This window comes from Vulpes lagopus, chromosome 2 (genome assembly GCF_018345385.1).
Source record: "Vulpes lagopus strain Blue_001 chromosome 2, ASM1834538v1, whole genome shotgun sequence".
Lineage (NCBI taxonomy): Eukaryota > Metazoa > Chordata > Mammalia > Carnivora > Canidae > Vulpes > Vulpes lagopus.
Genome location: NC_054825.1, coordinates 52,352,246 through 52,376,056, shown reverse-complemented (window position 1 = coordinate 52,376,056; position 23,811 = coordinate 52,352,246). Strand labels below are relative to the sequence as shown.

General features: G+C 41.0%; 1 protein-coding gene and 1 non-coding gene across 5 annotated transcripts; both read right to left on the bottom strand.

Moving 5' to 3' along the window:
• Nucleotides 1-1,116: 1,116 nt before the first annotated feature.
• On the bottom strand, nucleotides 1,117-23,811 carry SPG21 (SPG21 abhydrolase domain containing, maspardin). Of its 4 annotated transcripts, none has more exons than XM_041746156.1 (10): nucleotides 23,565-23,811; nucleotides 22,749-22,980; nucleotides 19,976-20,062; nucleotides 17,180-17,341; nucleotides 12,225-12,305; nucleotides 10,336-10,481; nucleotides 7,289-7,397; nucleotides 6,377-6,484; nucleotides 3,465-3,605; nucleotides 1,117-1,826 (listed from the first exon to the last, which is right to left on the bottom strand). In XM_041746156.1, exons 3-10 carry the CDS (start codon nucleotides 20,036-20,038, stop codon nucleotides 1,710-1,712), a joined length of 927 nt encoding a protein of 308 aa, XP_041602090.1. In that variant the 5' UTR covers nucleotides 20,039-20,062; nucleotides 22,749-22,980; nucleotides 23,565-23,811; the 3' UTR covers nucleotides 1,117-1,709. The 4 variants fall into 4 exon arrangements, with proteins under 4 accessions (XP_041602090.1, XP_041602092.1, XP_041602091.1 ...); XM_041746158.1 differs by having other exon boundaries at nucleotides 23,572-23,811; XM_041746157.1 differs by lacking the exon at nucleotides 22,749-22,980.
• Nucleotides 9,206-9,278, bottom strand: TRNAK-UUU. The gene has a single exon. It is a non-coding gene; the product is annotated as a tRNA-Lys (tRNA).

Sequence of the window (23,811 nt, the reverse complement as noted above, 5' to 3'; positions counted from 1 at the left end):
TGGCTTACCAGGTGTTTCCATAACTCCAGACTGTTCTAAAGTCACAAGGTAGAGCACACACTAACCTACATGGAAAGATCACTGGTTTTAGGGATGGTCAGGCCCAAGTTGCCATGCCAGCTCCACCCCTCCCTGTGTGATGCTGAACAAATCTCTTGTCCCTGTTTCCATGACCTCACCTGTAATATCAGCCTAACCAGGGTTGTGGTGGGCATGAAACTGTAAATAGTATGGTTAACTCAAAGTTCTGAAAACTTAAAGGGAAAGAAGCATTGATGCTGATTTTTCTGGTCTAAATTGTACCCCAGTGAAACCAAATAGCTGATGAGGGGAAGATTCTTAAATCCGAGAACTCTAGTTAATAGAGTTATTCTTATTATATTTAAGAATAGATTCTTAAATCCAAGAACTCTAGTTAATAGAATAAAAATTAGAGTTATTGTTACTGCTCTGCATCCTCTAATGACATAGTGCATCTGTGCAGTGATGAGCAGTGGCAGGCAAACCATCAGTGGAATTCCCCAATGACTGACTGGATCTGGCTGACAACGTCTGAATCTACTGAGCAATCTTCACAACTTAGGGACAAGCAGATGTTCTGGGCCTCCCCCAGTGACATAATGGGAAGCACACAGCTTCGCCTATGAAGTATTCCTGCCCTATGAAGTATTCAGTATTGACTGAATGTGAAACTGACCCTCTAGATGTAACCACCAGTTCATGGGAAATACCAGGGACATAGAAACAAGTTAAAGGACACTATGAGGCTGCAATCAGCCAAATCGAGACTGTGGGGGAATTCTACAGGGCAGATGAGCCTGTTTCTTCAACAAATTCATGGCAAGAAAAAAATAGGAATTTACAGTTTAAAAGAGATTTAAGAGACATTCCCACTAGGGGAAGACAAGAAGGTATGAAAAGTACTTGGCACATACTAACAGCTCAATAAATGAGAGCTATTGTTACTTTACAATGAGCAAACTGCACTTTAGTGAGAGTAAGTCACTTACCTGATGTCACCAAGAATTAGCCAATGACCCCATGGTCTGCTTTGCAGAAAGTCCTATGTCTATGCAGTCCAGTTGGGCAGCTACAATAATCACCAAAACCACCCACTGAAATTGAATTTTTATTCCAAATGACTGTAATGGCTAGAAAGACAACAGATAAAATGATCTGCTTAACTGGAAATTAGAAGTAGCTGATTTTGTAGGAGAGCAAACGGTGGGGTGACAGACAGCGTTGGCACTTGATAACGGTTATAACCAAGAAAGCATAAAAATAACCAATGTCCTTCTGATACACAATCTGGATGTGCAGCATTTACAGCAAATATCGTAAAAAGAAAGAAAAGAGGAAAGGAAAGAAAAAAACTCCACAAAATCCCAAACCTCAAAAATCAACATTCTCTTAAGAACACAGTGGTGAGAAGACTTTTGGTAGCAAAATTTTCACAATTCTTAAAGTGAGAGTCTTCAAAAGTACTTCCTCAAATTCAAAAGCTAAAAAAAAAAAAAAAATGCAGAGGGAACAGTCACACTGGCTTAGAAGAGCTGCTGCCTGTCACAAAGATGACAATCAATCCTGCTTCCAAACACAGTGATGACTGGCGAGCCTGACAACTGAACAGAGCCTGCCTGGCGGGTGCTGACGCAGCTGATTGTACAAGAACTCTCTGGATCACTCATCATCAACAGGCGGCAACAGAGCTACTGCTCCTCCTGACTGATGCTCAAGCTGCCTTTCTGCACCTCTAGTTCCTCAGCACTGACCATCGACGGGTCGATGGCCGCATATTTGGTTCCGTGGAATTGTAGCAAATGGATCTGTAGAAACACAGAATCATTATTTTAAATGCCACAGTAACACATAAATGCTTTTTTAAAAAGGTTTTATTTATTTATTTGAGAGAGCGAGAGAGCGCAGAGATGAGAGGGAGAGGGGGAAGCAGACACCCCCTGAGCAGGGAGCTCCAACATGGGGCTTGATCCCAGGATCCCGAGATCACAACCAGAGCCAAAGGCAGACACCCAACCGACTGAGCCACCCAGGTGCCCTAACATATAAATGTTTATAGTTCTAAAATTATAATGTAATTAGAGAAAAACTAGAAAACATAGAAAAGTCAAGTATTTTGAAAAACCACAATGTGGGATCTTTGTTCCTTATTTATTTATTTATTTATTTATTTATTTATTTATTTATTTATTTATTTATTTATAAATTTATTTATGATAGTCACACACAGAGAGAGAGAGAGGCAGAGACATAGGCAGAGGGAGAAGCAGGCTCCATGCACCGGGAGCCCGACGTGGGATTCGATCCTGGGTCTCCAGGATCGTGCCCTGGGCCAAAGGCAGGCACCCAACTGCTGTGCCACCCAGGGATCCCCCTTTGTTCTCTATTTAATATATAACAGGTCTCTCCAAGTTCCTACAAACTCTTCATCAACATCTTAGAGGGTGGCACACCACTCTGTGAGTGGGTGTTTACCCTCCTGCTTTGCTGCTGTGACTCAGGTCCTCCCCCGATCCTCTGCTGTTCTGTGTGAGATCATGATCAATGTCTCCTGGCATCAGGTTTTTTTGAATTTAGGGTCTTCTCCTTAGGATCCATGCCACAAATAGATGGCAGGACCTAAGGATGTGACTGGTTTTTGAAGCTCTTGATACTTCCTACCGAACTGCCAAAGCAATAATTTCTCACTGCTATTTTATTTTTTCTTAAAGATTTTATTTATTTATTCATGAGAGACACAGAGAGAGACAGAGGCAGAGACATAGGCAGAGGGAGGAGTAGGCTCCATGCAGGGACCCTGAACGTGGGATTTGATCCTGGGTCTCCGGGATCACGCCCTGGACCAAAGGCGGCACTAAACCACTGAGCCACCAGGGCTGCCCTCTCACTGCTATTTTAATATCCATTTGGGTAGAAGATGAAGTGGCAGCTTTTGCTAGTTTTTGTACATGCACGTGTGTGTATATGTTAAGTTATATTTAAGTAATCTCTACACCCCATGTGGGACTTGAACTCACAACTCCCTGAGATCAAGAGTCTCATGCTCTTCCGACTGAGCAAGCCAGGCACTCCTGCGTGTGTTTCTTTTTAACGTGTTAAAAATGGATCAGGAAGTTGCTTCAATGAAGGTTCCTGTTCTGATTGAATTCACTGTATCCAGGAGGCAAGGTCACATCATGTGGCATGGCCACTTCAGTATGTGTGGATGCAGGCCTGCTGTTCTTAGAAAAGAGTGGTAGGCAGAGTCACTCAGCTGTTTCTAATATATCCGCTTGGCTTCTGCTATAAATTATTAATGTAAACCACCTTTATCAAGTGAATGACTCACTGCTACAGAGAATTCTGTAGTCCTCTTATTCCACCATCAAAAAAAAAAAAAAACAACTTTATGTTTCAAACCATACACTTTGGGTTCAAAGTGTTCCGGCTCCCAAGCTGGGACTTACCTGCACATAAAGATTCACCTCCGCACTTCTGCACAGGTATGGGAAGTTGCCCCCTGTTTTAAGATGAGCCCTCCGGGCATTAGGATACAGTTTGTACATTTCTTCTTTAGCTTCAGTTGAAAGTGCACTCTGGTCAAATACCTTTAAAAAAAACACAAAGCTGTAACCTACCAGTGTTTTAGGAGGTTTTTTGTACATTGTGGAAAGTGCCTTCCAAAGCATTTCTTTCTGGCTTTCTAGTGAAGAGATACCGCTGAACCCCTGGCCAGCCTGGGTAACTTGCTCATGTCTGGTAACTTCTAACTCCAACATAAGCTACAGATTTTGTTGTCAAACACCTCTTGCATTCATTGGGGGGAAAATTCTTATCATGAATTTTTTCCCCTTAAACATAGCTAACTAACTAAATTAAAAGAATAGTGAATGCCAATTCATTTCAAAAAGATCACTGAAATCCCCAAAACTTATTTTATTTAAAGATTTTATTTATTTATTCATGAGAGACACAGAGAGAGAGAGAGAGAGAGGCAGAGACACAGGCAGTGAGAGAAGCAGGTTCCATGCAGGGAGCCCGATGTGGGACTCGATCCTGGGTTTCCAGGATTACACCCTGGGCTGAAGGCAGGTGCTAAACCGCTGAGCCACCCAGGGGACCCCCCCCCTCAAAACCTTTTAAATTTTATTATTACTTAAAAACAGTTACATAAGTACTATATGATCAGAAAAAAAATTAAAAAAATTTTTTTGAAGAGTATAAGAAAAAGTCCAGATCCTTTCCTGGGAGAGCCATTGTTAGCTGTTTGGAGTACATGATTCTAGACATCTTTTAATGCCCACATAAACTTACCTGTTTTTTGTTTGTTTGTTCTTAAAGATTTTATTTATTTGAGAGACACAGAGAGAGATAGCATGAGCAGGGGGAGAGGGGGATCAGGATCCCAGGACCCTGAGATCATGACCTGAGCCAAAGGCAGACACTCAACCGACTGAGCCACCCAGTGCCCCTAAACTTATGTTTAAACACACGCAAACAAGTTTTCAAAAAATAATATTTAAAATGAAGCACACACACTCAAAAAGTATCTCCAACTTGCTAAAGCTTACATATAGTTTTCAGTGACCACATACCCAAGTGGTGAGCTCAGCTTTGAAAGATGGGCAAGCAGAGCAAATGTACCATGAGGACCAAGTATTTTACCAAGAGTACCGAAAAGCTCGTTCTGTGTCATAGTAAATGTTGGAACGTAGAGATTACAGTGGAGAATTAGAAGTTATAATTTACATGCTTGTAATTTCCTGAAAAATCCTTTTTTTTTTTTAAGATTTTATTTATTTATTCATAAGAGAAAGAGAGAGGCAGAGAGAGACAATGAGAGAGAGAGGTAGAGACATAGGCAGAGACACAGGCAGAGGGAGAAGCAGGCTCCATGCAGGGAGCCCGACGTGGGACTCGATCCTGGGTCTCCAGGATCCTGCCCTGGGCCGCTAAACTGCTGACCCACCGGGGCTGCCCCTGAAAAATCAATTCTTAAAAATGTTATTTGATTTTAGTAATACATCCACTTATGAGGCAAAATAATTATATGATTAAAAAAAATAAGCCAAAACCACAATGAAATACCACTTTGCATCCATTAGAATGGCCATTATAAAACAAAACAAAACAAAACAGGAAATAACAAGTGTTGGGGAGGATATGGGATGACTTGAAACCTTGTACACTGCTGTGGGAATATAAAATGGTAGTCTCTGTAGAAGATGATATGACGGTTTCTCAAAAAGTTAAACGCAGAATCACCAATATGGCTCAGCAATTTCACCTCTAGGTATAGACCCAAAAGAAGTGAGAGTAGGTACTCTAACAGGTATGTGTATACCAACATTCAGAGTAGCATGATTCACAAGAGCCAAAAGGTAGAAAAGCCCAAATGCTCATCAACAGGTGAACGGACAGGGGCAGCCCAGGTGGTTCAGTGGTTTAGCGCCACCTTTGGCCCAGGGCCTGATCCTGGGGACCCAGGATGGAGTCCCACGTCGGGCTCCCTGCATGGGGCCTGCTTCTCCTTCTGCCTGTGTCTCTGCCTCTCTCTCTCTCTCTGTGTCTCTCATGAATAAATAAATAAAATCTTAAAAAAAAAAAAACAGGTGAATGGATAAATGTGGTATATACACACAACAGAATGTTATTCAGCCTTTAATACATGCTATAACATGAATAAACTTTGAAGATATTCTGCTAAGTGAAATAAGCCAGACACAGAAGTACAAATATTATGTGATTCCACTTCTATGAGATACACAGAATAGTCAGTACATAGAGCAGAAAGTACAATGTGGGTTACCAGGGTCTGGGAGAAGGAGGGACTGGCAAGCTAGTGTTTAATGGGTACAGACTTTCAGTTTGGGATGAGGCAAAGTTCTGGAAATGGATGGTGGTGACAGTTTCACAACACCATAAATGTACTTAACTCCACTGAACTGTACACTTGAATATGGTTAAAATGGTTAAGTTTTGTTACAAGAAGCAAACTTTCATGCTAATTAGACTTTATGGAATTTTTGATTCTCTGCCTCTGTGAGGTAACTTTTCTTTGCTGCACAGATGTGTAGTAGCTAAAGTGCAGTATTTGGTGATGACAATAGAAAAATCCATCAAAATGGGTAAGGATTACCATGTTTGTTTATGTTTATTCTGATTTCAATGGTGTTATTCCTGCCAGGGAAAATATGGGATAAGCAATAAACTGATTGTTTTAGAACTGTGGTGGTGGTGGTTGTTAAAAAAAAAAAAAATACAAACGCAAGGCAGCATTTAAAGAGGCACACTGAAAAATTATAAAACAATTATGAGGAAGCTCTTGATATATACATTTATAAAGCTAAAGCATCTATTTTTTTAAAAGGAAGCTTACATCCATAATGGTCACAGGGATGTCTCGAATCTTATGAGGTTCCACATAAGAATTTTGACAATTCAGGGTAAGTCTTGAAGCCAGTTCACTCTGACCCAAACTTTCCAGCTGCAGGAAGAAACACAGGCAAAGTTTTTGAATTAATTTTGTTCCTCATGTTATATTAAATCCACAGATAATACCTGCACTTATAAAGGTGCCATCATGTGTGGTGGGCCGGGTCACCAGTGAGGAAATACAATGTATCTGAGAGACCATGCACTGGGCCTCCCAGCTGGTGGTGTTCTATTCTGGGAACCTAGCATTACATACCCTTCACCCTGAACTGCCTCTGCAACCGGGTAACCGTGGGTAGCAGGCCACTTCCCAAAGCCCCAAAGTGACAGATAAACACTTTTACAAGATTTTGGAGCTGGAAGAGATCTCAGAAAAATCATCTAGCCCCATAGCCCCTAAATGCAAGTCTGTAGACCTGCTACTTTGGGCTCCCCTTGTGGGGGAGAAAGAGAGGGAGAAGAGAGTAAAAATGCAAATTCCCAGACCCCATGCCCATGGATTCCAGTTCAGTGGGCTGGAGAGGCCTTGGAATCTGTATTTTTTTTTTTTTTTTTTGAAGTAGGTTCCATGCCCAACATGGGGCTTGAACTCACGATCCTGAGATCAAGAGTCACACGTTCCACGAACTGAGCCAGCCAGGTGCCCATGGAATCTGTATTTTTAAAAGCTCCTCCCAAGTGATTCTGATGAATTACTTCCCAGCAGTAACATCTGTTGGGTATATTAAAGTAAATATGGAAGACTGCTTAACAAACATCTCTAACATACTCAACGAGACAGATCTATCATCAAGAACTAGGGAGACATGGAGATTCCTAGTACAAAGTGTCCCCATTCTAATGCCAAAATCCTTACCCTGTCCACCATAAAATCAATAGCATCAGCCATCATAGGGTCCACTGGGCCAGATGAAAAGTTTCCGAGAACGATTTTTTTGAGCATAAATGATGGCATCAGCCAAAAGCTGTAAAACAAAGACCTGATCATCAAATCTGCAAGACCACACAAAAATGGCAAATATTCATTTGATATTGAAGCTTTGTATTAACTACTTAGGATCTAAAGACAAAATGATCTAGTCTCTTCTTTCAAAGAGCTGGTTTTGAAGCATCATATTTTTATGTAAATTTTCCCGAGCTCCTAAAAGAGTTATGGTTTAATATAGTCAAGTTTTATTTGAGGATTTGGAATAATTATAAGCAGTATTTCAAACATCTTTACCAAGGTAGACATTTTGATAATTCTGAGTTTTAGTTTTAGTTTTACTAATTGGCCTTATTTCCAATGGCTAAAACTATTCTCCTTAGAAAATGGAAAATGTGGGCCACCTGTGTGGCTCAGTCGGTTAAGTGGCCGACTCTGGATTTTGGCTCAGGTCATGATCTCAGGGTTGAGGGGTCGAGCTCCACAGTGGGCTCTGTGCTCAGGAGGGAGCTGCTGGAGAGTCTCCCTCTCCCTCTGTCCCTCACATTCTCCTCTTCCTCTGTAAAATAAATAAATCTTAAAAAAAACAAAAAAACAAAAAAAAACCCTGAAAACTTAAGATTTCAACCTTCAGGTTTCTATCACCTTTTGATTGCTTGATATTTCAAAATAGCAAAATGAAAGAGTGATTGTACCTTCCAAAGTTTGCTACTAGTAGATTCAACTGCACTAATTCAAGGCAATTCAATTTATGAATTTCTATGTGATTTTTAGTTGGTATTTATGCCATTAATTATAAATGTTCAGAGCCATTATATAGGGTGAACACTACTTTCTCCAAACCTATGCTGAAAATGACTTATAAAAGGAAGAGACCACCTTCTGATGTGTCCTCTCCATGGAATGGCTTTTTGGAAGGTGAGCATCCCTCACAAGGACAGCTGGCCATCCTTCATTACCTTTCTCCAACCCAACCCCTATGGCTTCCTTAGCTTCTCAAGGTGAACCTGCCTAGGCACCTCTGTGAGGGGCAGACCCTCCAGGCTTTGCTTGCCCCTGTGGCCTCAATGGGTGGTATACAGCAAGCACTCAGATAGTTGATAAAATGTAGCTCACGTGCTGGAACACAAAGTGGGGGCTCTCTTGGTTCTGACAATTAAAACAACATTAAAATCATCAAAAATCGTCAAAAATGGGCAGCCCGGGTGGCTCAGCGGTTTAGCGCTGTCTTTAGCCTAGGGTCTGATCCTGGAGACTCGGGATTGAGTCCCACATCAGGCTCCCTACATGGAGCCTGTTTCTCCCTCTGCCTGTCTCTGCCTCTCTCTCTCTCTCTCTCGCTCTTTCTCTCTCTCTCTCTGTGTCTCTCATAAATAAATAAATAAATAAATAAATAAATAAATAAATAAATAAACAAACAAACAAACAAATCTTTTTAAAAATCGTCAAAAATAATCAGTGAGCTTTAGTGCATTGTGTGGACATGAACTATTTGTAGTAAATGTATGTAAGAAATTGTTGCACAAATGCTGAACCGACTACTGAGATAATATCAAGCAAAGCTTTTAGAAAGAACAGAGTAGGGATCCCTGGGTGGCGCAGTGGTTTAGCGCCTGCCTTTGGCCCAGGATCGAATCCCACGTCGGGCTCCCAGTGCATGGAGCCTGCTCCTCCCTCTGCCTGTGTCTCTGCCTCTCTCTCTCTCTCTCTCTCTGTGTGACTATCATAAATAAATAAAAATTTTTTAAAAAAAGAGATGAACGTTGACTCAGTCATTAAAAAAAAAAAACACAAAAAAAAAAACAAAAAGAAAGAACAGAGTACAATCTTTTTTTTAAGTAAGCTATATGCCCAACATGGGGCTCAAACTCATGACCCAGAGATCAAAAGTCTCATGCTCTACCAACTGAGCCAGCCAGCCGTCCCTACAATTTTAAAGAGATGTGAAAATCATGAAAACAATGTTTATCTATAGTATTCTGTGAAAATCAACCTGATCTTACAGGAATGTTTACTCACTGGGCTTTTTTTTTGGGGGGGGGGGCGGGGGGGCGAGTTGAGCCTAACCTTGCTAGCAATGAAAGAAACCACATTAGGTCAGCTTTAAGGTACTATTAGATACTTTCAAACTACTAAAAATGGTATCTTCAATGAAAGGATGGCTCAAAAGTAACAAGCACCCCACTGGTTGCCCCAAAAGCATTCCACCATTTCCTACTTTCTGAAAGCAGACTAATATTAAAGTGTCATGATGTGCAAAACATCCACAGACAGACTAAATGTTCTATTCTATTTTTGGAAACACATCTCAAGGAAATAACCCAGAAAGGGAAGGAAAAAAAAGTAATTTGTACAAAGATTTACAGTAGAACATGATGGAAAACTGGGGGATGCCAAATGGCTAAAGAAACTGTGTTGCTCAATAGATGGCATTGTTTACAGAAATAAGTGGAACAAGTAGAACACTATAGTTATATAGGCACTGAAGAGAAACTGTAAGAGCATATAAAGGTACATTAAACAAAACTAAACAATAACTTAGAGTAATAAAAATAGCTGAATCCAGAGTTTATTTCATTTTGTAAAGGTGATTGTAATTTTATTAAAAAATATTTTTAAAAAAGATTTGTCTATTTATCTGAGAGAGAGAGAGAGAGAGAGAGAGAGAACAAGTGGGAGAGGGAGAGGGAGAAAGAATCTCAAGCAGGCATCACACTGAGTGCGGAGCCCAACTCAACTTACAATCTCAAGATTAGGACCTCAGGTGAAACCAAGAGCCAAGAGGCTCAACCAACTGTGCCATCCTGGTGCTCCTAATTGTTTCAATTTTAAAAGCCAGGGTAGTTTCAAAAGACAGGAGTAGACATAACCCCTTCCTCCTGCTCTTCGATGCAAAGAAAAAACCCCAAAAGCCAACATATTAAAAATTCCACTGAACAAAAATCATAAGAATTTTGACCAAGTGTTTACATTCTTACCTGTTTGCAGTCCAAGTTTGGTTGAAGATAGAAGTGTCACTGAAGGAATTGCAGAGGATGAGGGAATGGACTCTGGGAGATTTGTGTGTATATTCAGCAAATTTCTGGGCCAAAAAGCCTCCCAAGGAAGCCCCAAAAAGATGAACCTAATTGCAAACAAACATAAGGATACTAAAACAATAATCAATCCTAACATAAATACCAAAAAAAGCTGTTTTAGTTATCACCAACCACAGAATATAATGTCACTATATTGTTTCATCACTAGTCATTAGATGAAAATATCTATAGTGGGGATCCCTGGGTGGCTCAGCGATTTGGTGCCTGCCTTTGGCCCAGGACGTTATCCTGGAGTCCCGGGATCGAGTCCCACATCGGGCTCCCTGCACGGAGCCTGCTTCTCCCTCTGCCGGTGTCTCTGCCTCTCTCTCTCTATCTGTGTCTCTCATGACTAAATAAATAAAATCTTTAAAAAAAAAAAAAAGAAAAGAAAATATCTATAGTACTTTGACACCTAGGAAATATTGTATTTTTTAAGGTTTTATTTATTTATTCATGAGAGACACAGAGGGAGGCAGAGACACAGGCAGAGGAAGAAGCAGGCTCTATGCAGGGAGCCTGATGTGGGACTCGATCCCAGACTGCGGGATCACGACCTGAGCCCAAGGCAGACGCTCAACCACTGAGCCACCCAGGCGCCCCAGGAAATATTGTATTTAAATACAATTTATACATCCTGTCAAGAAAACAAGTTGTGCATACAAGTTAAAAAATATTATCCACAGATTGCGTTAGAGAATAAAAAAATTACAAGTGGTTTCCAGATTTTATTTATATTTGACAGAGAGAGAGAGAGAGAGAGAGAGAGAGAGAGAGAGAGAACATGAGTGGAGGGTGGGGCAGAGGGAGAAGGAGACTCCTGCTGAGCAGGGAGCTCCAGGAGAGCTGGATCCCAGGACCCTGAGATCATGACCCGAGCCGAAGGTGGAATTAAGCGACTGAGCCACCCTGGCACCCCACTTAGTAATTTATGTTTAAGAAAACAATGACTTAGGGATTCTACTTCTAGGTACATACTCAAGAGAACCAAAACATATGTCCATACAAAAACTTGTGCACAGATGTTCATAGTGTTCTTTCTAAGAGCCAACAATGGCAACAATCCAAATGTGCATCAACTGACAAATGGGTAAATAAATGTGGTACACATGTACAATGGGATATTATTTGACCATAAAAAGGAATACGAAGTACTGATACATGCTACTATGTGGATGATCCGTGCAAACATTATGTGAAGGTAAAGAAGTTGGTTAGAAAAGGTGAATATCACATGATTTCATTTATATAAAATACCTAGAAAGTATATATTCACACAGGCAGAAAGCAGATTAAGTTGCCAGGGCCACAGGGAGGAAGGTGAGGAGTGACTGCTAATGATTATGTGGTTTCCTCTGGGTGAAAAAAATGTCCTAAAATTGACTGTGCTGTTGGTTGCACCTATCTGTGAATATATTAAAAACCATACTCACACACCTTAAAAGCGTAAATTTTCTTTTGGGAACTGTCATTTTAAAAACAAAAGAAAAAATTAAAAAATAAAAGAAACAAAAGAAAGACAACGCCAGCCTTTATAATGTAAATGTTGCATTTATGGGACGCCTGGGTGGCTGAGCAGTTCAGTGTCTGCCTTCGTCTTAGAGCATGATTCTGGAGTCCAGGGCGTGTTTCTGCAGTTCCGAGATCATCCCATACCAGGCTCCCTGCATGGAGCCGCCTTCTCCCTCTGCCCCATCTCTGCCTCTCTCTCTCTGTGTCTCTCATGAATGAATAAATAAAATCTTAAAAAAAAAAAATCACATTTAAATAATTAGTTTTAGGGTACTCACTTTATCCAGTTGTAAATGGTCTAAAAGTTTTCTGAATCCATCACAGAATTCAAGATGGTCCCAATAAACTGGATACTGCAACTGAAATAACAGCAATTATTAATTAATAACAATATATAAATATATGAAAAATTCAGGACTCCCATAAAGCTTTTCTCATTTGCTCAAGCTCTGCTCCTTATTCAGTCCATGTGAAAATAAGCTCTCATCTTCTTCTAAACTTTAAAATTCAGTTTACCTAAGAGATCAATTTAAAACAGAATAGCATACCAGTGATATTATATGAGTAACAATTTCAATTCACATCTGCTTCCTTTCCCAATAGCTGAGAAACTCTGGGGCTCATAGGATGAATACGCCAGAACCCTTCAAAGTAAAGAAATACTGTTTTCTCTTAAATTCAACTTTATTCTAATTATGGTTCAGGAGAACTTGAAATAAAATTCTATGGAGAATTCCAGCTCTTTTTGGCAGCAAGGCCCAAAGGGAGTATTCAATAAAATTGTTCCTCTTTTATAACTGACTTAGTCATTCTATTATCTGATTTCTTATACTTTTGTTTTGTTTTTTTTTAAAGATTTATTTATTCACGAGAGAAAGAGAGAGAGAGAGAGACAGAGGCAGAGACACAGGCAGAGGGAGAAGCAGGCTCCATGCAAGGAACCCAACGTGGGACTCGATCCCGGGACTCCAGGATCAAGCCCTGGGCTGAAGGCAGGCACTAAACTGCTGAGCCACCCGGGGATCCCTTATACTTTTATTTGTGACCAAAAAAGTATGGTGCCTGTCCCTCAGTAGCCTATGGATACTGAGGAGGAGGAGGAAAAGAAATATAAGCCACTAACTCCTTTTGAGGGGACTCAAGCTTGTCACCTAAGAATTCCCCTCTATAAGAATAAGTAAAAGTCACCTGACAGGTTAGTTGTTTTAAGCACTTAGATTAATTTTTTGTCATTAACAAATCGCTGGAATAGATACCGCCGTGTATATTATAGCATAATTTTAGATTTGATGTAATTATGTTACTTTTATTATTAAACATTTTATTTGTGCGTAAGATTCCACTATTCTGATAGGATGGAGAACTGCTGCTCCCTAGCAGAAAATTTGAGAATTTGGGTCAGATGATAGAAAACAAGATTTTTTTTAAAAAGGATTTTATTTATTTGAGAAAGAGAAAGAGAATACACATTTGTGCGTGCACAAGAGCAGGGGGACTGGCAGAGGGAGAGGCAGAAGAAGACTCCCCGCTGAATGTGGGGCTCGACCCCATGACACAGAGATCATGACCTGAACTAAAGTCAGAGGCTTAATGACGGAGCCACTCAGGCTCCCCAAGAAGATATTTTTATGAAGCCTTTAATTTAAAGATATCTATGTTCTAGACAGGTGATAAAATTGTATACAACTTAACACACACACACACACAATTGAGTACAAGTAAAACTGGAATCTGAATAAGATCAGTGGATTGTATTAATATCAATACTCTGGTTATGACACCCTACTATAGTTTTGTAAAATGTTACTGTTGGGAGAAACTGGGCAAAGTATACAAGGGATATATCTCTGTCTTATTTCTGACAACTGCATGTGAACAAATTAAAATGTATTTAAAATCAATAAAAATAAATCAGTAAAAATTTAAATGAGAAAAGTGCCTGTGCCTTTTAACTGTGAGATACTAACAATTATTTAATAAATTTTAAAATCTCATGGAGGTAGGTGTATAAGGACAAAGTAACTTTGAAGACACCATTGGCCTTTTTTTCTATTTTATTTTTAAGATTTTTTAAAAACTTTTTAAATTTATTTTTATTTTTATTTATTCATTTATGATAGTGAGAGAGAGAGAGAGAGAGAGAGAGAGAGAGGCAGAGACACAGGCAGAGGGAGAAGCAGGCTCCATGCACCGGGAGCCCGACGTGGGATTCGATCCCGGGTCTCTAGGATCGCGCCCGGGGCCAAAGGCAGGCGCCAAACCGCTGCGCCACCCAGGGATCCCTTATAGCATAATTTTAGATTTGATGTAATTATGTTACTTTTATTATTAAACATTTTATTTGTGCGTAAGATTCCACTATTCTGATAGGATGGAGAACTGCTGCTCCCTAGCAGAAAATTTGAGAATTTGGGTCAGATGATAGAAAACAAGATTTTTTTTTAAAAAGATTTTTTTTTTTTTTAAGATTTTGTTTATTTATTCATGAGAGCACAGAGAGAGGCAGAGACACAGGCAGAGGGAGAAGCAGGCTCCATGCAAGGAACCCAACGTGGGACTCGATCCCGGGCTTCCAGGATCAAGCCCTGGGCTGAAGGCAGGCACTAAACTGCTGAGCCACCCGGGGATCCCTTATACTTTTATTTGTGACCAAAAAAGTATGGTGCCTGTCCCTCAGTAGCCTATGGATACTGAGGAGGAGGAGGAAAAGAAATATAAGCCACTAACTCCTTTTGAGGGGACTCAAGCTTGTCACCTAAGAATTCCCCTCTATAAGAATAAGTAAAAGTCACCTGACAGGTTAGTTGTTTTAAGCACTTAGATTAATTTTTTGTCATTAACAAATCGCTGGAATAGATACCGCCATGTATATTATAGCATAATTTTAGATTTGATGTAATTATGTTACTTTTATTATTAAACATTTTATTTGTGCGTAAGATTCCACTATTCTGATAGGATGGAGAACTGCTGCTCCCTAGCAGAAAATTTGAGAATTTGGGTCAGATGATAGAAAACAAGATTTTTTTTTAAAAAGATTTTTTTTTTTTTTAAGATTTTGTTTATTTATTCATGAGAGCACAGAGAGAGGCAGAGACACAGGCAGAGGGAGAAGCAGGCTCCATGCAAGGAACCCAACGTGGGACTCGATCCCGGGCTTCCAGGATCAAGCCCTGGGCTGAAGGCAGGCACTAAACTGCTGAGCCACCCGGGGATCCCTTATACTTTTATTTGTGACCAAAAAAGTATGGTGCCTGTCCCTCAGTAGCCTATGGATACTGAGGAGGAGGAGGAAAAGAAATATAAGCCACTAACTCCTTTTGAGGGGACTCAAGCTTGTCACCTAAGAATTCCCCTCTATAAGAATAAGTAAAAGTCACCTGACAGGTTAGTTGTTTTAAGCACTTAGATTAATTTTTTGTCATTAACAAATCGCTGGAATAGATACCGCCGTGTATATTATAGCATAATTTTAGATTTGATGTAATTATGTTACTTTTATTATTAAACATTTTATTTGTGCGTAAGATTCCACTATTCTGATAGGATGGAGAACTGCTGCTCCCTAGCAGAAAATTTGAGAATTTGGGTCAGATGATAGAAAACAAGATTTTTTTTTAAAAAGGATTTTATTTATTTGAGAAAGAGAAAGAGAATACACATTTGTGCGTGCACAAGAGCAGGGGACTGGCAGAGGAGAGGCAGAAGAAGACTCCCCGCTGAATGTGGGGCTCGACCCCATGACACAGAGATCATGACCTGAACTAAAGTCAGAGGCTTAATGATGGAGAATTTTGCCAGAGAAGAAAAGACCTTGGGGGAAGGCAGCAGGCGGTGCTGATAATAACTAGTTTTCTCCAGAAGGGCTGTCAGGAGGAAGAACTAGGATTTGTTTTGTGCGGCCCTAGTTGGTGGTAAACCCAGCAGAATTTTCAGTTACATTCCAAGAGAGGAGATCTGGCCAGCATTTTCTCTCCTTCAGACAGTAAATAAAATGTATATTAACATTTTTAACTCCCATAGGGAGCCCGTTTCTGTGTTACTATTCCAGCTCCCAGAAACAACCGCCAGCTCAAAGCCAGAGTCTCTCCTTCCTGGGGAGTTAGGAGACCAGCCTCCACTGTTACACAGTCGAGGCATTGCCACAAAACTAGTCACAAAAAACAGTGCCTTCTCTCACCTCCACTGTTTGCCCAGAAGAGATTCAAGAATGATCAACGGGAAACTAGATTTAGAACAAAGGCAGTAAAAAGGTAACAACTGGAAATAAACTTAACCAAATGCTGAGAGTCTGAGCTAATTCATCAACCTCATCTCAACTTACACTGAAGCAAGCTTTCACTCACCTGAACGTGGGCAGACCCCTTTGCTGTGCCATAGTGCATGGTCCGCTCCCCTGGAGGCAGGGGTGTAATGAAGTTGGAGTGGAAATGGACTCAGAAGACTAAGGCCGGTTCTCCCTCCTCTACCTCCCGGCCATGAGCCCCCATTATCACCAAAACGGCCTGGACCTCCATCTCCTCATCTATAAACAAGGACAATGCTTCCTACTGTTCAGACTTAAGAGAATGTACACAACAGCTGGGCGTCGAGGTTTCCACAGGGGTCTGTCCCCGCTGCATCTCTATATGTCTGAGTACTGTATCATCTTTCTTCTAAAGGCTTCAGTTCACATTTTTAAAAAAGGAAAACAGGGGTGCCTGGGTGGTTCAGTGTGTTGCAATTCTGCCTTTGGCTCAGGTCATGATCTTGGGGTCCTGGGATTGAGACCGCCATCCAACATCTGGCTCTCTGCTCAGCAGGGAGTCTGCTTCTCCCTCTGCCCCTTCCCCCAGCTCATAGGCTCTCTAATAAATAAAATCGTTTTTTTAAAAATGATTTTATTTACTTATTCATGAGAGAGAGACAGAGAGAGAGACAGAGAGGCAGAGATACAGGCAGAGGGAGAAGCAGGCTTCATGCAGGGAGCCTGATGTGGGACTCAATCCCAGGTCTCCAGGATCACACCCTGGCTGAAGGCAGCACTAAACCGCTGAGCCACTGGGGCTGCCCTAATAAATAAAATCTTAAAAAAAAAATAAAATAAAAACAGGAAAAAAGTAGCTTCCTTCAATTAAAAAAAAACCATATGCATTATAATTAATCAGAAACACGAGCACACACATAAAAAAGAAAAAACCCCACCCCCACGAAATGTGGACTTGAACTGTAATACTGAATCCACAATACTTACAGCTATAACCCGGTAACCCCATCCAGTCAAAGCCAAAATCTGCCGGAAAAATACATCTGCAGTTCCACTGACAGGGGGAAGAAATATCAGAGGACACCTGATATTTCTGGGGCCGGCATCGTACAGTGACCATATTTTACTATCATCATCATCCACGATAATCTAGAGGGAAAGTTATAAGAAAAATATATGGAAAACTTTATGGATTTGGTTTTATATTGTTACTGTCTACTATAATTTCTCTGACAACTTTAATGCCTTGGTTGTTACAAGGTATCCTGGGATCACACCAGACTAGCACATATAATAAACTGCATTCGGTCTCTTTTTGCCCTCCTCAGTGCTAACATATTATACACAGAATTGCTCCATACTCTTCCAAAGAGCTGTTTTTTTTAAATCAGTTTTCAATTTTCCTTCCCATCCATGATTATATGAAGCCTATTTTATTTATCATTAAACAGTAAACTCTGTTCATGGCATCTTATTTCTTTCCCATACTTCTGGCTGTGTGTGTGTGTGTGTGTGTGAGTGTGTGTGTGAGTGTGTGTGTCTAGGAGGCAATTTGCGGAGTCATTCTCCAGCGCTGTCCAGAAGGGAGAAAAGACTCCAAGCTCTCAGGAAAAACTAGGGAGAGACGGTACCACTCAGGAGATGCTTCTGGAACCTGATCTAGGCAACACCTCTGAGGGAGAGATTTTTGCTAAGATAGGAAGGATGCTGCCGCTGTAGGTGTCCCTGTCCTGGAAGAATGTTTCAAACCAATCAGTCAGGAGTGGGGAGTGGGCACAGGGAAAAAACTGGCTTTCTTGGGAAAAGAGGGTAGGGAGCAGGAAGGTCATCACAAACCTTCCTGAATTAGTGGTCCTTACACAACAAGGAAAAAGGATGAGCTTTAAATGAGCTGAGACAAGTCAAGTGCTCAGTGCTGAGTTTGGCAGATATTTTGTGTTCAGTGAGTGTTAGTATTATTCGCTGTGTGATTACTTTTTGTTTTCTTTGACTTTTTGGTGGTATTTGGAAAAGTACATTAACTGCCTGAACTTTTGCCAATGTGAATCAGTATTTATCCTACTTTTACATTAAAAAATTCAAGGCCTCCAGATTCTGTTTTCTGAGAGCTCCTAGGTGGCAATACTGCGGGTCCAAGGTGTCATTGCAGACAGCAGCACACTAACTGGGATCACAGGTGTCACTGGGAGCAGTCAAATAGGGCAAGGTAAATTCCAGAGGATCCTAACAATTCCCTTTTGGACTTCCCTGGGTCAGAGATGATGACAATAATAGCTCATACTCATGTTTTTGCACTTTGTATTTTGCTGCTCACAATCTGGCTTTTCATTGTTTTTTGGTTTTTCTGGGTTTTGTTTTTTTTGCTGTTGTTTGTTTTGCTATAATTGTGGTAAAAATCTCTTAACAGCCTTTGACAGTGCACACAGTAAATCCCAATCTTGTAGTAATAAAATTCCTAGAGATAAGATATTCAGATCCCTAAAATTTTGTAGGAAATGATTTCAATAATTCATTTGGAATAAGTTTATCACTTCAATGTTCTCAGAGCTCTTTCAATGGCAATTTTGTCAGAATTCTATTTGATAATTTTAGAAGACACAGTATCTCTTTGATAATTTAAAATCTAGCACCATGAAATTTCAAGCAAACATCACAATCACAGACGGACTGAACGGACAGCTAGAGGAAAGTACATCAATGAAGCTACTTGCTATAACTATTTCTAAGAATATTTCAAGAAGTTTGGGTTGCTTTGGGTCTGGTGATCAGCTTGCTGAGAAAGTGAGTCCATCAAGAGGAGCTCACATGAGTTACTTGAGGGAATGGGACAAGGTAGAGGACCCCAGGAGCTAATCATCTTTTGGCATGGGCAGTAGCTTCCCAGGGAGCAAGAGGGAAGGGAGGCTCCCTTTGGTTACCAGTCAAGTACTTCTGGCTTTGATGCCAGACTGATTATGATCCAGACTCTACCAAGCTATGTGACCTTTAACAAGTTAACCTCTCTGAACTTCAGTTTTCTCATCTGTGAAATGGGCACATAGCTACCCATGCTTTGTTAAAACTGTTAAAAGAATTAAATAGTGCTATTACTATAGTGCCAGTTATACGGCAGATATCCTGTTTATATTTAAAAAACTGTATCTCAAATTTCTAGATGGAGAGCACCTGTTATTAATTCAAACCTGCATCGTACTTCCACAGATGTCTACCCTGACAAAATGATTTTAACAGAGATATAGATGATTTTCAGATCATAGTGCTCTGACTTAACTAGCTTTTGTTAATGTGATCCCCAAACATTTGGGATTAATTAGGAACTCAGAGTCAACAGTCAAACTTCAAGATAAATGCTTAGGGTTTTTGGACATCCCAGGCAAATAAGGTTTCCTGAAGATGACTATCATTGCAAATATAGGATCTATAATGTTACCCAATGTAACTCTTAAATCTGAAGAATAGGAAAAGGCTTTATAATAGAATCTGACTGTACCTACTATATAGTTGTTGTTACTGCAAGCTTTCCACCAGAGTACACATATTTCTGCTTGCTTGAATACATAAAAGCAATTATAAAATGATGAGTATAGTTACACACCCACTTTTACTCTTGAATGAGTCTCAAAAGCTGATCGCGCTTGACAAAGAGGTGAACTTTACGCTCTGCAACCCAGTCAGGATACTTGGCAATAACCTTTACTCTCAAACACTACTAAGGCATAACATCTAAGTCACAAGAACAATACATGATTTTGCAAATAAGAGGTGTAGTAAAATCATACATACCTTTTTAAGGGGAACTGTACTTCTAAACCAGTTATAATCAGGAGAGACTTTAATCTCTCCCATGATTAGCTGAAATGGAGGTTAACCCTGAAATAAAAGCATGTGATGTTTCATGTCAAGAATTCATGTTTACATCAGAACTAAATGTAGAGTCTGGTATAGCTATACCAACAGTACTTTAAATGGTAAAACCAAGGAAATGGGCTATTTTACCTTGTCAGAAAACAATTTTGTGAAATCCTATAGTCATAAAGCAGGAAGGGGCCCTGAGAGATAATGATTTTAACTCCCTTAGTTCCTCCAGATGAGGAATCCAGTCTAGAAAATTTAAATGACTTACCAGAGATCCTATGGCTATTGCAGAGCTAGGCCCAAAAAGGCAGGGGAGTCTTTTCTGACACCGACTGCCTGTCCTAGTTCAACGACTGCAAACTGCAGTGCCCTCACCTATGTGTTGACAGTACCTTAAAAATCCATTTTAACAAAGAGGTCTGATAAAATTATAAGGAACAGTCCATGCTAGAGAAAGGAGGTGTGATATAAGTCTGCCTCCTGATCACTCCACAAAATGCTATAAATCTAATTCTGGTTGAACATAACTTCAGAACTTCATATGTAGTTCTTAATGTAAGATACAGGAAAATTTGCTGTTCACCTTGTTGGTGTGAATAAAAATGATATAACCTCCTCTGAAAGATCTATGATAAAATACCAGGAAAGGCTTGAAGGCACTATAATTAGGAATAAAACATACGTCTTTAGAAAAAATATGTGGTCTTTTGTTGTAAGATTAGTGATTTCTAGCTTTTATATAGCTCTGTGACCTTGGAAAAGTCACCTACCCTCTTTGGACGTGTTTTCTCATCTCTGACTGTTTCACCACTCTATCTCCAGAGCCTACAACAGTGTTTGGCACAGAACACGCATTATTCATTGGCTAAATGGATGACTATGTCCTAAGAAGACTGCATCGGGAAATCCTAGAGTCCCTTTTGACCCAGGCCTCAGAGCTTTGGACTGGCTAGGCATCTTCAATTGAAAGGCTGCCCCTCTTTGCTCAGGCATCTGTGTTATGCCCTAATAGGAACCTGAAATTACAGCTCCCGTTGCAGATTCTTATTGCCAAATAAGGAACTTCCACCCACTGGTTTAGAAAGATTCAAATTCTTGCTGTGTGTCCTGTCCTGTACCCCCAGGGCAAGTCTGGATTTCCTAACCAGATGTAGGATGTGTTCAAGACCATAGGACTTAACTCCTGGGCTGACTCCACGGGAGCAGGGGGCTTCTCTGGACTGGCCAAGAGCTGGGAACTCTAAACCCAATGAAACTCTTCCTTTTTTGGCCCCTCACATCTGCTATCTCAGGAGTATAGGGAACTCAGCAGTCTTAACAGTTACCTCTAACCTTACGGGGTTACTAAACTAAACCCCAAGGAGATGGTAAATGTAGACATCCATTATTAAACTTGATTTACAACCTTGACATTGTAATAATGGTCTGTTCTCTCAAGGCTGGGATGGTAATTTTAGAAAAGTTCGTTAAAATCATAAGTTGTTCTAAAAAGTACCAACGATATCATTTAGCCAGTCTTATGCTGAAATCAGTGTGCACAGATGTAGTTATAGTTCATACTGGAATCAAGAAAATCATTCTTTGCATATCCCCTTTCTCTTAACAAATAATAACATGTTAAAAAAAAATCTAAGCCATTTGAATCTACTCAGCAGGTTCATAAAACACCTAAGCTACTTATAGACAGATAGCTTCTAGATTTGCCAAACTTGGAATAAATTATTCAGTTTTGGAATCGGCTGCAATGTACAAACCAATTATCATACATATACCAATCATACGCAGGCACTCACATGCACTGTCATCCACTTCTTCCCACAGCAATAAGTAGAAAGATGTTCCTTACCACAGTCCTCGGTATTATTCACCACCAACCCAGTACTATAACATTTTATAACTAATCTCACTTGATGGAGAGATTCCACCCAACTGTGACTAAATTTTTGTAGGGGCAAGTGATTTTAACACTTGTGCTGGTTTGGCAGCATATCAAAGGTAAGATAGATACCAAATGTTGCATCTGACCAACTGACGTCTAAGTTAAAAAAAAAAAGAGCTCATTCCTGCAAAGGAAAAACAGCTGTGAGTGGTATGAAAAGGAAGTTTGTTCTCCTAGCTCTCATTCACTAAAGGGGTATACTTTTCCAAGTCACAAGAAGAACATTTCTGTATACAGCAAAAAAAGGTTAACTGAGATTGTGACCAAACTGGTCAGTATTAAATAAGAAAGAATGTGGATCATGAGCTCAAGGCTGATTTGATCTCTCACGATTCAATTCTTCACAAAAAACAAAGGCACCTGTTCATGCTGGTGGGAAAAGGGCTGCAGAAATTAGCCTTAATCTTGCCTAAAGAAACCCCTCCTCAGGGAGTGCTCTGGACACCCAGTCCTCTCTCTGGCCCTTGAGGTACTGGACGATAAAATCGCCAATTATGAGTGTGCACCTAGAATTACATGCACTTATCCCTCAGGGTTTCAACAGAACCTGCCAGTTTACAATCAATGGAATTGTCTCTAAAAATGTTTAAGTCACATAACCAGCTTAACTAGTCAGAGGTTTTCGGAACCTTTATCTCAACCTAGAGTTGATCTGCATATGGACAATCTGTGATTATTAATACCAGCCGGAAGTAAATATTAGACCCTGAGAGTCTCCAGGAGATGCAATTGGCTTTTTAAATGCAAGTCCCCGTAACTCACCACACCAGTAGACAGCTATCCTTTTTTCAGCTCTCTTCGGGGGAAGATTTATCCCTCTCTTCTTCAGGAACTTATTCCATTATCGTCTAAATCTCATGGGAGGAAAAGCTGCCTACTTGACATTTCTTCTGTGACACCTCATCTTGTGCTGTCTTGGGATAAAAGCTCTTGGAAATTTGCACACAGCTATTAAGTTACTCCTCAGTCTCTGGAGTCTTTCTGCTAACAGGAGCTGCAACATCGTATGAGGAGACAAAGAAGCAGCATAAATGCAGAATTTAGAACTCCCCAGGAAAGCCAGAAGAGGAAAAGCAAAACACTCTAGCCCTGCTATTTTCCTCATTCCACCCCCCCTCCCCCTTCACAAGGCTCACACCTGGCGATGACAAAGACATTTGACACTTTCAGGCTGAGGTGCACTCTCTAACATAACTAGCTTCTTTCTGCTCAGAGTTCTTAAAAGTTGGAAAAACATACTCCTGGACTGCAGCAGTGTATCCCCAGGACCGGATTACAGCAGTATGCTCTGGTCAAGCGCCCTCCCCCCCCACCCCAATGATCCAAGACCCCACCCTCTCCCAGTCCCACCAAAAGGCAGGGTCACAGGTACACCGACCACCCCGTGAACTCCACCTCGACCTCAGACAGACAGACTGACACACGCGCGATCACGTGCACAGTCACATGGACCAGCCCACTAAGGGCCACACGAACAAAGTCACACCCACGGAGGCAGCCGCGCACACTACACACACACCCACCTGCAAGCCTCAACACATCGCGCACCCACACCCCGCTTCCCAGGGCCTCGCCCACCTCTCACCCGCCGTGGCCTCCTCCACATACGTCCCTGTCCCTCCTCCCCAAGGCGGCTCTCCCCTCCCGCAGGGGCGCGGGCCCCGGTCGCCGCCCGCAGCCGGAGCGCTCGGTCCTCGCAGGCGCGGCGGTCGGCGGGGGCGAGCCGGAGGGCGGGCCTCCGAGGGGCGGGGCGCGCGGCGGGGGAGCCTGGGTCCCGAACGGTCGGCGCAGTGGGCGCGAGCCTCGCGCTTCCGGGTTCGGGGAG